General features: G+C 47.6%; 1 protein-coding gene across 1 annotated transcript; it reads right to left on the bottom strand.

Moving 5' to 3' along the window:
• Positions 1–313: 313 nt before the first annotated feature.
• Positions 314–12711, bottom strand: LOC115550331 (ceramide kinase). The gene is made up of 13 exons (XM_030365262.1): positions 12377–12711; positions 10737–10997; positions 9716–9838; positions 9331–9456; positions 9171–9237; positions 8861–9006; positions 7414–7488; positions 6995–7147; positions 6244–6349; positions 5834–5910; positions 4971–5170; positions 4223–4566; positions 314–2087 (listed from the first exon to the last, which is right to left on the bottom strand). The coding sequence occupies exons 1-13, from the start codon at positions 12528–12530 to the stop codon at positions 2006–2008; spliced, it is 1914 nt and encodes a 637-aa protein (XP_030221122.1). The 5' UTR covers positions 12531–12711; the 3' UTR covers positions 314–2005.
• Between the last annotated feature and the right edge of the window lie 481 nt (positions 12712–13192).

Raw genomic sequence — 13192 nt, 5'->3', positions numbered from 1 at the left:
GCTTCAAAATTATTTTAGAAACCGTGGTGGTACTTGGACTCAGGACCTCAGAGAGGATAACGGATAGCTCTCGCTCTCTCCACTGTGCCACAGAGCAGTGTATCGGACGGAAGTGATATTTGACTTGATTATATTCAGATAATGGCTGTTTGAAAAACGACCAACACAGGCAGGACTTGAACCCTGGCCTCCAGCGCTCCAATCAGCAGGTCGTACCACTGCACCAACAAGACACTTACTGGAGATGGTCCCACTATTTATTTTATAACAACCTTAAATGTTTTTTATAAGTGCAATAAGCAGACAATTTGAAAAGGGTTTCATTGCATTTGTTCTTTTATTAAACAGCAAGCACATCGAGTAGTAGCCTTTAGAAAACTTTATAGGAGCATATTCTCCTTATTTGACATAAACAACAATTTGGTCTGACCTGAAGTAAAGTGCTACTGGTCTGGGAAGACCAGTAGTCTGGAAGTACAGGTCTTTGGGGACCAGTACTACCAGATCCGTGAATGTATTAAAACATAGAGCAATAGCTGTTGCAGTTTGAGTATTACAGGAGTTAGTAAGTGCTACATGAAGATTTATTGATTTATTCAATCAGCATAGTACTTTTGATTAAGTATATTTTCCTAAAGCTACATCAAATAGGCCTATGCATAGAGGCTCCATAAGGTATGAAACAAATCCTCTTCTCTACGTTCATGTCAACATATGGAAATAATGTATTTCTCAATGCTAGTCCTTCTAACTAGTTGGTTACTGGTTACAACATAAATTATAGATGATGTCATCAACATGGCTTTGTAGAGCGGCCAAGAGGAGCAGATTGGTTTGGTAGCATTTGCTCGCTGTAGTGTTAGCCCACAGTAGCTTCCTCACAGTAGCGTTTGCTTGCTGCAACGGTATCTTACAGAAGGGTTAGTTCAAAGCTACTGAAAGTTGGCAGGAAGACTTGTTTCTACACGTTGTACATTCAGTCTCAGGGGGGATTGTCTTGGTTACAACAGCTGATTAGAACCATGGCTAGGCTAGCTCCAGGGCTAAGCTACTGCCAGGGCTAAGCTAGCTCCATTGCTAGGTAGTTTATTAACAAACAACATTCAACATCACAGACAGCATCAACAGAAGATTGTAATATTTGGGAAACAGAAATCTGTAGATTGTACTAGGTTTCCATGGTTACAGAGACCCGCCCGGCAACGCACGTGTTAATACTAGCACACAATGTGTGAGTTCTAGTAGACAATGTATCAGAAGTACTCCGTCGGCTACAACACAGTTAACCTAAAACAGCCAGCATTCGATTTACTTTACTGGTTTGATTTGAAGTTCGCTCAGTGGAAGTTGATTGGTGGAGATTTATGTCAGTTTGATTTTAAACATTTCATGTCTCGATTGTAACAGAGCAGAAACAGGTCACTAAATGATCATGTTTCCATCAGTGAATTCATCTCATGATGAAAGAGTAAAATGATTAAAGCCTTTCCCCAGCTTGAGTCATCAACCTTCCAATGAGTCAGCTTTTTAATTATTTAAATGTATTTCCTTTCCACTCCTAGCCCCTTCTCCAGGCCACTGTAGTATATAAGAATTTATACTGCTTGGATAAAAGGTTAAATTAAAGAAATCAAATATATGTTTTAATTGATCCACAACAAAAACCCTAATGACCTGCTGGTATTTGGTAGAACGAGTATATTAATTATATTCATACGAGTGATTATCTTGAGCTAAAATCCTATATCTTAACTTTAACGCCATAAATATAAAAACATCTAAGCTCTGATAGACGGAGAGCGCCGACAGACTCACAAACAAACAATCAATAATCAGTTCCACATTGAACATGCTACGTCATGTGACCTAGTGGTCGTCAGACCATCAGTCACCATGCCGACCGTCTCCATGGGGCCAGGCGCCGGGCCTGACGAGGGGAGGGGCTACACGGGAGGGGAGGGGTCTAGGGGAGAAGGGGCAGGGTCTAGGGGAGAAGGGGCGGGGCCTATATGGGTGGGATGATGTCATCGAACACGGGCGTCTCCTCGATGCCGCGGGCGAACAGCCTGATGAGCTGCCGGTGCGCCCTGCGGAGAGAAAAGCCAATCATCACCGGCCTGCTGTCGCCACGCCAACCAACACGTCAGCCATCTCCACGCCAACACACGCGGCCTCAGACAGACCAGGCTGCTGCTGCTCGGGATTGAGGTGTACGTTTACATATAGGGCGTTTAGCAGACGCTTTTATCAAAGGCGACTTACCAACACTAAGTATGCATAATCGAATAGAGACTATAAAGATTATCATTTTGCCATAACTGTTTCTCTTCCAATCCTTACCAGTACAGATACCGACTAAACAATTTAATGAATGGATGATTTCTAGGTTCGTATGGCAGAGTAAGAAACCGAGAGTAGGTTTTAAAACACTACAGTTATCCAAAGAAAAGGGAGGCATGTCTCTACCAAGTCTAGAAGACTATTATAAAGGCAGCACAATTACAATAATTAGTTTACTGGTGGATCAATGATTATGAAGCGAAATGGAAAGAACTAGAAATAAACCAACTAGATATCCCACTTCAATCCCTGCTAGGTGATACAAAGTCTAAGACCATTTATTTCGAAAAATTAAGTTAATTTACAATGGTTTCTCCCAATATCTGGTTTAAAGAATGCAAGAATCTAAAATTGGAGCGAAAAGCACGAGTGCTGAGATGGGTAGAACAAGATGATGATTTTAAACCAGCACAGCTGGACTTGAGGTTTAAAGAGCTGACCAGGAAGGACATCACATTATACTGCGTAATTTCAACCAAAACAGGCATAGAAAGCTTCCTACATCTTCAAGAATCCCACAATATAGACAGGATCTCTACATATATTTACAGATTAGGCATCATTTTGACAGAAACATTAAAATTGATGAAGAAGCTGATTCGGATCTCATCAATTTTTTTATTGATGCCTATAGAGGCAAAATTTGTAAGAAATTGGTGTCAAAATTATATTCCTGTTTACAAAATTCCAAAAAACATTCTACACTTTATATTAAAACTAATTGGGAGAAGGAAGCGAACATAACCTTAACAGAAGATGAATGGTTAAATATATGTCTTCCACCAAAATAAATTCTTCCACCACCAGCTCAGGCCAATGGAGAGAATTTTCATGGAAAAACGCTGTACGGTTTTTTATTACTCCAAGAAGAAAGTACTTACAGGCATAGCAGAATCTGGACACTGCTGGAGACAACGTAACTATACAATGGGTGACCATGATCATATCTTTTGGAATTGCGCTGCAATCCAGCCCAACTGGTTAGACATAATGTCAGAAATAAAATCTATTTTGGGCTTTGAGATCAATTTTAATTTTGGCACTGTATATTTAGTTAATATACCAACTGAACTTAACAACCAAGATAAATATTTTCTCAAAATATTACTTGTAGACGGTAAAAAAGCAATCAACAAAAAGTGGCTAAACAAGGAACCACAATCCAAGAGAGAGTGGTCAGCAATTGTAAAAGAAATATACGAGATGAAAAAACGTACATTCAGCCTTAAAAAATTAAATTTAAGAAGTACTGGTTAAAATGGTCATCACATGAGTAAGGCAAGTATATGCCTATGTTGTACTAGCACTATCACATGGAATGTACTGTTTTATTTTTATTTATTTTTTATCCCCCCCTTTCTACTACTTCATCTGTGCCTGATCTGATTGTACTTGCACTGGACTTCAAGGCATGTGTCTTGGATTAAAGGAATAAAGACTCAGCCACTTTGGTTCCCTTTGCTGGATTTACTTAATTTGGACTCCAAGGACATTATCTGAATTGTGATGACATGCTGTTGATACTTTGTTTCTGTGCCCACCCCCTCTTAGGAATACTAGAAAAGTAACCCGTAACATGTGCTTTGACTGTAGATGTTAAGCTTTATTATGCCCTGCCTTCGGGGACCTATCAGTTTTATTCTGTTTCATTGTTTTGAAAATGTATGTGAAAGCTAAAAAAAAAAAAAAAAAAAGGCTTAGACTTACATAAGTTTAAAGGGCCGAGCACTAACGATCACTAGGTTAACCCATTACCCGTATATAACACAGACAGCTAGGATAAGATGCTACACAACGCTAAGTACTATGAGCTAGGAGGAGGAGGAGGAGTGGAGCCAGTAGGAGGAGGAGGGGAAGGAAGAGGAGGAGGAGTGTGGTGTACCTGACTTGTATGTCGGCGTGGGGGAGGATTTCTCCGTCACAGTTCCAGCAGGAGGCGCAGGGGGGGGTCCGGCAGCAGGCCGGGTGCTCCCTGCAGAGCTGGCCCAAGATCCTCCTGGCCTGGCTGCCCGCCACCTCCTTCTGCTGCGCCTCCTTCTGCTGCGCCTCCTTCTGCTGCACCTCCTTCTGCTGCACCTCCTTCTGCTGCACCTCCTTCTGCTGCACCTCCTTCTGCTCCTTCTCCTGCAGCAGCTCCTGGAGGTCCAGCTCCGAGTCGCTCTGGCAGAACCGCGGCGTGAAGCGGAACCTCCTCACGCGGTGCACCTCCACGAAGCCCAGGTCGAACTGGGAGGAGACCAGTGAGTCACCAGTAAGTCACCAGTAGGTCACCAGTTGGTCACCAGTAAGTCACCAGTAAGTCACCAGTTAGTCACCTCCACGAAGCCGAGGAGGAGGTGCGGCATTTACCAGGTGGTCATCAGGTAGTTATGGTGGTTAACAGCTAGTTACCTGGTTGCTGGTGTGACTCAGCACGTAGTTATGGTAGTTAGTTGTGGTGGTGATGGTAGTTAGTTGTGGTGGTTACCTGGTCGTCCTTGCTGGTGTGCCTCAGCAGGCAGTTATGGTGTTAGTTATGGTGGTGATGGTAGTTAGTTGTGGTGGTTACCTGGTCGTCCTTGCTGGTGTGCCTCAGCAGGTAGTGATGGTAGTTAGTTGTGATGGTTACGGTAGTTGGTTGTGTTAGTTACCTGGTCGTCCTTACTGGTGTGCCTCAGCAGGTGCCGGAGGAAGGCGAGGCGCGAGGAATTGCGGACCAGGATGAGGTCGGTGGTCCCGTCGGCCAGGTGGGCGGCGGGCGACAGGCCTTGGGGGCTGCGGGGGCACGCGCAACTCATGCTCACCGCGTTGATGGCCAGGAACTTCCCCCGCACGCTGCGCCAGGCCAGCCCTGGGTCAGGGTCAGAGGTCAGGGGTCAGTGCCTTTCTGATGAACTTAACGTATGTCCTGGCACTTAAAATAGGACTTAACATTGTGCAGCGTCTTATCCTAGCTATCTTCGTTGTATACCGGGCAAGGGTTAACCTAGTGATTGTTAGTGCTTGGCACTCGGTTCTATGAACATCCTTACTGTACCGACATCAATATAATGTTGTTTCTCTTTCTTCTGGCAAATGTACTTATTGTGAGTCGCTTTGGATAAAAGCGACTGCTAAATGCCCTCAATGTAAATGCACTTAACCTGACACAGGTTGTCTTTAGTGTCTGAACCGGCTGTCATTACACCAAGGGAACACTAGAGGGCGATCAATCAAACTACAAACAAATAACGGTCAACACTCACCAACCAACTTTTCAAAAGTAGAGCAATCGGGTTCAGGATATAAATGTTAATCAGAAGGTAAGCTAGGTTAGCTGCAGACCCGCCCATCAATCAACCAATCAGCAGCCCGCAACATCAGTAGGACGGCCCCTTGGGTCGGCCTTTGATTTGATGGACAGATACATAACGTCCTCATGGTGCAGACTCCCGGGTGTGTGGTGGAGGCCGTACAGACCTAATTGCTCTGAGGTGAGTGGGTGAGAGAGTGAGTGAATGAGTGAGGGAGCTACCTTCATGGCTCTCCTCCATCTTGAGTTTCCCCTCCTTCTCCTCCTCAAGCGGTCTGTTGTACTGACACACCACACAGCTAACACACACACACACACACACACACACACACACACACACACACACACACACACACACACACACACACACACACACACACACACACACACACACACACACACACACACACACACACTTAACGTGTGTGTTGTTAAGCAGTAATTCTATGTGTTGTTGGTCTATCTTTTGTAGTTCTATGGGCTGTAGTTCAATTGTCTGTAGTTATAGGGTCTGTAGTTTTATGCGTTGTAATTTTATGTGTTGTAGTTCTGTTGTCTGTAGTTCTGTGGTCCGTAGTTCTGTGGTCTGTAGTTCTATGTGCTGTAGGTCTAGGGTCCCGGGGGATCCTCACCCGGTCCGGCAGGGGGCCCGGTCCCTGGGGGTCCCCAGGACGTCGCTGGCCGGCAGGTAGGAGACGGTCCCCTCATAGTACCGATGGCTCAGGAACTTCTTCACACCTGACCGCCCACAATACCAGTTCAGCATAACCAGTACAACATAACCATAACCAGTACAACATATCCTTAACCTGTACAACATAACCAGCATACCAGTTCAACATAACCAGTACAACATAAACTTAACCAGTATCAGTAAACCAGTGCCTCACCCCTCTCCTCCTCTCCCCCTCCGTCCTCAACCCCTCACGCCTCATTCCCTCACCCCCTCACTCCTCTCCCCCTCACACCTCACCCCCTCACTCATTCCCTCACTCCTCTCCCCCTCACTCCTCTCCCCCTCACACCTCACCCCCTCACTCCTCACTCATTCCCTCACTCCTCTCCCCCTCACTCCTCACCCCCTCACTCCTCTCCCCCTCACTCCTCTCCCCCTCACACCTCCCCCCCTCACTCCTCACTCATTCCCTCACTCCTCTCCCCCTCACGCCTCTCCCCCTCACGCCTCATCCCCTCACTCCTCTCCCCCTCACTCCTCTCCCCCTCACTCCTCTCCCCCTCACTCCTCTCCCCCTCACGCCTCATCCCCTCACTCCTCTCCCCCTCACGCCTCATCCCCTCACTCCTCTCCCCCTCACTCCTCTCCCCCTCACTCCTCTCCCCCTCACTCCTCTCCCCCTCACTCCTCATCCCCTCACTCCTCACCTGAGACGTCGTATCTCGCCGGGCCCATCCACCTCCTCCTCTCGCTGTCCGATAGCACGTCGCCGTAGAAACCGTAGCCTAGCAACGAGACCGAGTAGCGCAGGAAGGCGTCGCCGTGATGTACGGAACACACGTCCATGGGCTGGCAGTCGCCTAGCAACACCAATACACACCGTTACCCTATACAGGAAATGGGGGTTCATGTTTCTGTATGTGCGTGTGTGCGTGCGTGTGTACATGCGTGTGTGTGTGTGTACATGTGTGCGTGTGTGTGTGTGTGTGTGTGTGTGTGTGTGTGTGTGTGTGTGTGTGTGTGTGTGTGTGTGTGTGTGTGTGTGTGTGTGTGTGTGTGTGTGTGTGTGTGTGTGTGTGTGTGTGTGTGTGTGTGTGTGTGTGTGCATGCGGGCCTGCTGACTCACCCACGATGATGTGTAGAGAAGAGGTCACGGGGTCGTTGGCCCCAACAGTGGCGAAGCAGATACAGTCTGTAGAGCCTGCAACACAATAAATAACAACACAGAGAACACAGTGCGCACTTTGCTGAGTCTGTTGCTTATTTGGTGCTGTTCTCAGATAGAGCCCACTCTCACTGCTGGTTTTTTCGAGTACGCAAACAAGCGTAAACATCGCTTGATGCCATGTTTACCGTTTAATGGGAAAGAAGGCTCGTCGCCTATATTATGTCCATGGTCGTCGCATGGACTATACGTCATCCAGCTCAGGTTGCGTAGCCGTGCGTGTGCGCGTGTCGGCTCATTAGCATCTGTACCGTGGCGGCCCGTACCGTAGCAGCACACCTCTCCCAAGTGGCCAAGTTGGCCTGGCCTGGCCAGACTGGCCACATTCACACTGGCAGATTTGAGCACGCTAAGGTGTGAAAACGGCCACGGCCACGACCAGATGGCCTAGTGTGGGTGCACCCCAAGTGTACCTTACAAAGAAGCAGTAGCCTGACTGCTATGTTCAAGGCAGTATGTTCGTATGTTCATCGTATAATTGCACTATAGGCTGAGTCCTAGTTTACCTTTGCACTTTGTAATTTTCTTTGGTATAGTCCTGTTTCGATCAGTATAAGCCAATGTTGTTATCAATAAAAATTAGAGCTGTCAAGCGATTAAAATATTTAATCGTGATTAATCGCATTAATGTCATAGTTAACTCTAATTAATCGCGATTAATCGCAAATTATTTTTCTATGCTAAATATCCCTTGATTTTTTTGTCCCATAATTCTTCTCATTTTAATTCTCTTATCAACATGGTGAAGTGCATCGGCTTGCCTTGTGCAAATGATTTTTTATTGATAACAACATTGGCATATACAATGATCAAAACAGGACGATACAAAAAAAGAGCCTATAGCGCAATTAAACGACTGCTTTGAACAAATGTCATTTGAACATAGCAGTCAGGCTACTGCTTCTTTGTTTTGAGCCAAAGAAAAAAAAAAAAAAAAAACTTTTTTTTTTTTTTTTTATAAAGTAATTGCGTTAATCGCGCGATAAAAATTTTAACGCCGTTAAATTTGGTTTGCGTTAACGCCGTTAATAACGCGTTTAACTGACAGCTCTAATAAAAATACATTTGCACAAGGCAAGCCGATGCACTTCTCCATGTTGATAAGAGCATTAAAATGAGAAAAATGAATGGGACAATGAAATGAAGGGATATTTAGCATAGAAAAAGATTAGCAGTTAATTATGACAGAATGTGATTAATCACGATTAAATATTTTAATCGCTTGACAGCACTAATATATACACATAACTAAGATCAGTTGTTACTGGTGTGGACCTGGGTGGTCTAGACCAGGACTAGATGTGGACCTGGGTGGTCTAGACCACCTGGTGGGTCCAGGGGTGCTCACCTGCAGGGATGATCCCGATGCGCAGGCCGGTCTGGGCTAGGTCCTGGTCCGGGTGGTGGTGGTCCCGGCCCTGGTCCCTCTGGGTCCGCAGCACCAGGCCGTGCATCACCTCGCTGAACATCCCGTCACCCCCCACACACACCACCCTGGGGTCAGAGGTCAGAGGTCAACACACACACCACCCTGGGGTCAGAGGTCAGAGGTCAACACACACATCACCCTGCGGTCAGCGGTCAACACGCACACACACGCGCACTTGCATGCCCACACACACACATCCACACCCACACACACACAAGTATCCACTTGCCCGTCGTAGTTCTGTAGCTCCGCCTCTGTCCGCAGGTGATCCCTGGCGTGATTGGCGTGTTGCGTAACTATGGAAACGGGGAGGGGAAATTAGAACTTCCCGCTGGACTTCTTCTCTTTGAAGGAATGGACCGGTCCGGTGGTCCGGGGGCGGGGCTTACCGATGACACTGGTGGAGATATTGGCTCTGGAGAAGAGCGGCGCCACCTTGTGGCGGTAGATCCTCTCACCGTGCCGCTTACCGCTCAGCGGGTTGATGTAGACCAGCAGCCGCCGCGGGCGCTGGGCTGGGGGGAGACGTCAGCCACACACTGGTACACACCACACACTGGTACACACTGGTACACACTGCACTACACACTTGTACACACTGGTATACACTACACTCTACACACTGGTACACACTACACTCTACACACTGGTACACACTGGTACACACTACACTCATTAGCAACTCTGTTTTAAACGATGACATCACAGCGCAGCTCCGTGGAGTGAACCTGAGAGGGGGGTAAGGGGTCAGGGGTCGGGGGTCGGAGGTCGTACCCAGGGCGGAGAGCTGCTCCGTGAGCGTGCGGACCCACCGGCCACACAGCGCCGCGTCCGCACAGAGGAAGGTGACGTCTCTGAGCCGCCAGGCCGCCCGGCGCGCCCGCTGCACGTAGCTCACTGAGGACACACAGGAGTACTAAGGCTTTATAGGTATAGTAGTATACTGTGTATACTGGAGCGGAGTACTAGGACACACCAGTACTGAGTACTTTATACCTGTATACTAGTGAACTACGTATACTGGAGTACTACACACTCGAGTACAGCCCCTCCCTCTACCCGTCTGTCTCTCTACTCATCTCTCTCTCTCTCTCTCTCCCCGTCTGTCTCTCTACACATCTCTCTCTCTCTCTCTCTCTCTCTCTACCAATCTGTCCCTCTACCAGCCTCTCTCTCTCTCCCAGCCCCTCCCTCTACCCGTCTGTCTCTCTACTCATCTCTCTCTCTCTCTCTCCCCGTCTGTCTCTCTACTCATCTCTCTCTCTCTCTACCAATCTGTCCCTCTACCAGCCTCTCTCTCTCTCCCAGTCTCTCCCTCTACCCTTCTCCCTACTTACCCATCTCTCGCTACCCGTCTGTCCCCCTATCCGTCTGTCCCTCTTCCCGTCTGTCTCTCTTCCCGTCTGTCTCTCTTCCCGTCCGTCTCTCTACCCGTCCGTCTCTCTACCCGTCTGTCCCTCTACCCGTCTGTCCCTCTACCCGTCTGTCCCTCTACCCGTCTGTCCCTCTACCCGTCTGTCTCTCTACCCGTCTGTCTCTCTTCCCGTCTGTCTCTCTACCCGTCTGTCTCTCTTCCCGTCTGTCTCTCTACCCGTCTGTCTCTCTTCCCGTCTGTCTCTCTTCCCGTCTGTCTCTCTTCCCGTCTGTCTCTCTACCCGTCCGTCCCTCTACCCGTCTGTCTCTCTACCCGTCCGTCTCTCTACCCGTCTGTCTCTCTTCCCGTCCGTCTCTCTACCCGTCTGTCTCTCTTCCCGTCTGTCTCTCTACCCGTCTATCTCTCTACCCGTCTCCGTACCGGTGAAGGCGTGGGGTGAGTCCTCGTCATCTCTCTGGGGTATCTTCTGCCAGCGCCTGGAGCCCTTCGCTCCACTGGTACACCTACTGGTACACCTACTGGTACACATACTGGTACCAGTGGTGCTGCTCCGACTGGGGCTGCTGTCACTGCTGGTCGTGGTGCTGCACATACTGGTGCAGGAGCATGGGGAGATACTGGTGCTGCTGGCCACCTCCAGCTCCCGCACCGAGATCACCTCCGACACAGGTACAGTGTGGCCTACACACACACACACACACACACACACACACACACACACACACACACACACACACACACACACACACACACACACACACACACACACACACACACACACACACACTTAAGACCTTGACAGGAGGAACATAAAGTACATCTGAGTGTCGAGGACGTTAGCTTAGGCCTAGGGCCAGCAAGGCGGTTCTCGTTTCAAAAACTCACTTAGTCCTTGTTTTATGTTACTGTACCCTACCCCACCTGCAGGTGGTGTGTTGTTCTACAAAGAGGAGGGCGGAGGCAGGCCTAACCCCCTGGGGTTCTGAGACCTGACACCCTGACCTACATGTGTTACTGCGGAAAGTAACTAAGCGGTGTTCCCTAGCATGGATACGAGCCTCAGCTCTCCAGCTAGAAAGAAAGGATGGTTTCCTAGCACAGCCTTAGCTCTCCAGCTAGAAGGTCAGGGTGGGTTCTTCAGGGAAACACCATCAGAAGCCTCTTCACAGACGCAAAATTAACATTTTACCCCAAATAAATACTTTTTTAATAGCAATGTTTATCTTAATACTACAGATATGACCGTCTGTGTGCCCCAAACGAGGAAGGAAGTAGGGGTCAATCCTAGCCTAGGAAGTAAGGCAGCAGGGGGCATACCTAGCCTAGGAAGATAGGAAGTAATCGGAATGAAGAATGTTCCACAAAGTGAAAACATAAATGTTAAAAGCATTCTTAAATAAGGTAGAGTCATAGAGGAAGTAGGAGTTGCTGATATGTTGTTTCACCCTCTTCTGACAGATGCACTTATAGTAAATCGGTTTGGATTAAAACGTCTGATAAATGCCCTCAATGTAAAATTTCATAGAGGACATCATATAAATAACTTACTATATCAATTCATATATTTAAATAGGTCGAGAGGATTGCATTTGGCAGTTGATTTAATCTCTTTCAGGGAAAGTCGAAGTCATCACATGACCAATATGTAAAACCCATACACACTGGTTAGTGTGTACTGGAACCTATATGCATCACATGATGACCAGTATGTAAAACCAATACATACTGGTCAGTGTGAACTGGAACCTATATGCATCACATGACCAGTATGTAAAACCAATACACACTGGTTAGTGAGTACTGGAACCTATGGGCATCAAGTGACTGGGCTCTTCAATGTCGTTCTGAACAACCAGTAGCCCAAACACACGCAGCTCATACAACACGAGAGGAACATCAACACGTCAACAAGTCAACTTATTTTAGCGTCCGTTTCAGAGTCTCATGTTGTGGGACAACAACAGACGTGGCGCATGCGCAGACAGAAGTAGCGGATCAACAATAGAAAGGGCTCACAACGAACTTGTGCCAGCTTACGGAACGCGGCCCGGGGGACTCACCGAGTCTGGAGGGCAGGTGGGCTCTGGTCCAGGTGAGCACTCCGGGGTGCAGAGACACCTCGTACACGCTGCGTTTCAGCAGCAGCTGCGAGGACAGGAGCCCAGCGGGTCTCTGATCATCCTCCTTCTTATCCTCCTTATCCTCCTTCTCCATCCCTCCGTCTTCTGGCGCCCTGGAGAGCAGGAGGCTATCTCTTCATCGGCATCTCCTAGAAGCTTATCGCGTTTTCCTCGGGATAATAAAACAAGAAAGCACGGCCGCTTGGTTTCCGTCTCCAGGTGGATAGCGGTTCAGGCAGCACGCGTGACGTCAGCGCGCCGAAGAGTCTTAATCCGCGCGTCATCACGTATTATAATGAGGCTACGATGTGACGCTTTATGTGTAAACAAATGGTAATTTTACCACCGAGCGGACCTTCATGTCGTGTGAATTGCAAATCAGAAAGTTTTTTTATTACTAAAATAATTAAATAGTCGACGGTCAAAGTTTAAAGGGCGGGCCTTATCGGCACGAAGCTGAAGTTAAGCTGTTAGCAGCTAGTGTTGATGTGTGACCAGAAAACAAGTATTTTTTCGAACATAGTTAAAACTTGTTTCCACTGGTACTAATATTTGTGTTGATCAAAATAAATGTATTTTTCATTTGTAATCTATTGTTATTCCATATTGGGTTCAGTCTTGCCAGTGGCCAGAATGTTTATTCCCCCACTCACGATCTTTTATTGTCTCTGTACGGTCTGTTTCAGGCAACCGTTCAAGGTTGCAGAGGCAAAAGGAAAATGTATCCGTTGTACAAATGTGATAGAAAAACCTGTT

This window comes from Gadus morhua, chromosome 9, assembly GCF_902167405.1.
Source record: "Gadus morhua chromosome 9, gadMor3.0, whole genome shotgun sequence".
In the NCBI taxonomy this organism is placed as follows: domain Eukaryota; kingdom Metazoa; phylum Chordata; class Actinopteri; order Gadiformes; family Gadidae; genus Gadus; species Gadus morhua.
Note: the sequence above shows the minus strand (reverse complement) of the source record. Positions and strands in the feature narration are given on the sequence as shown.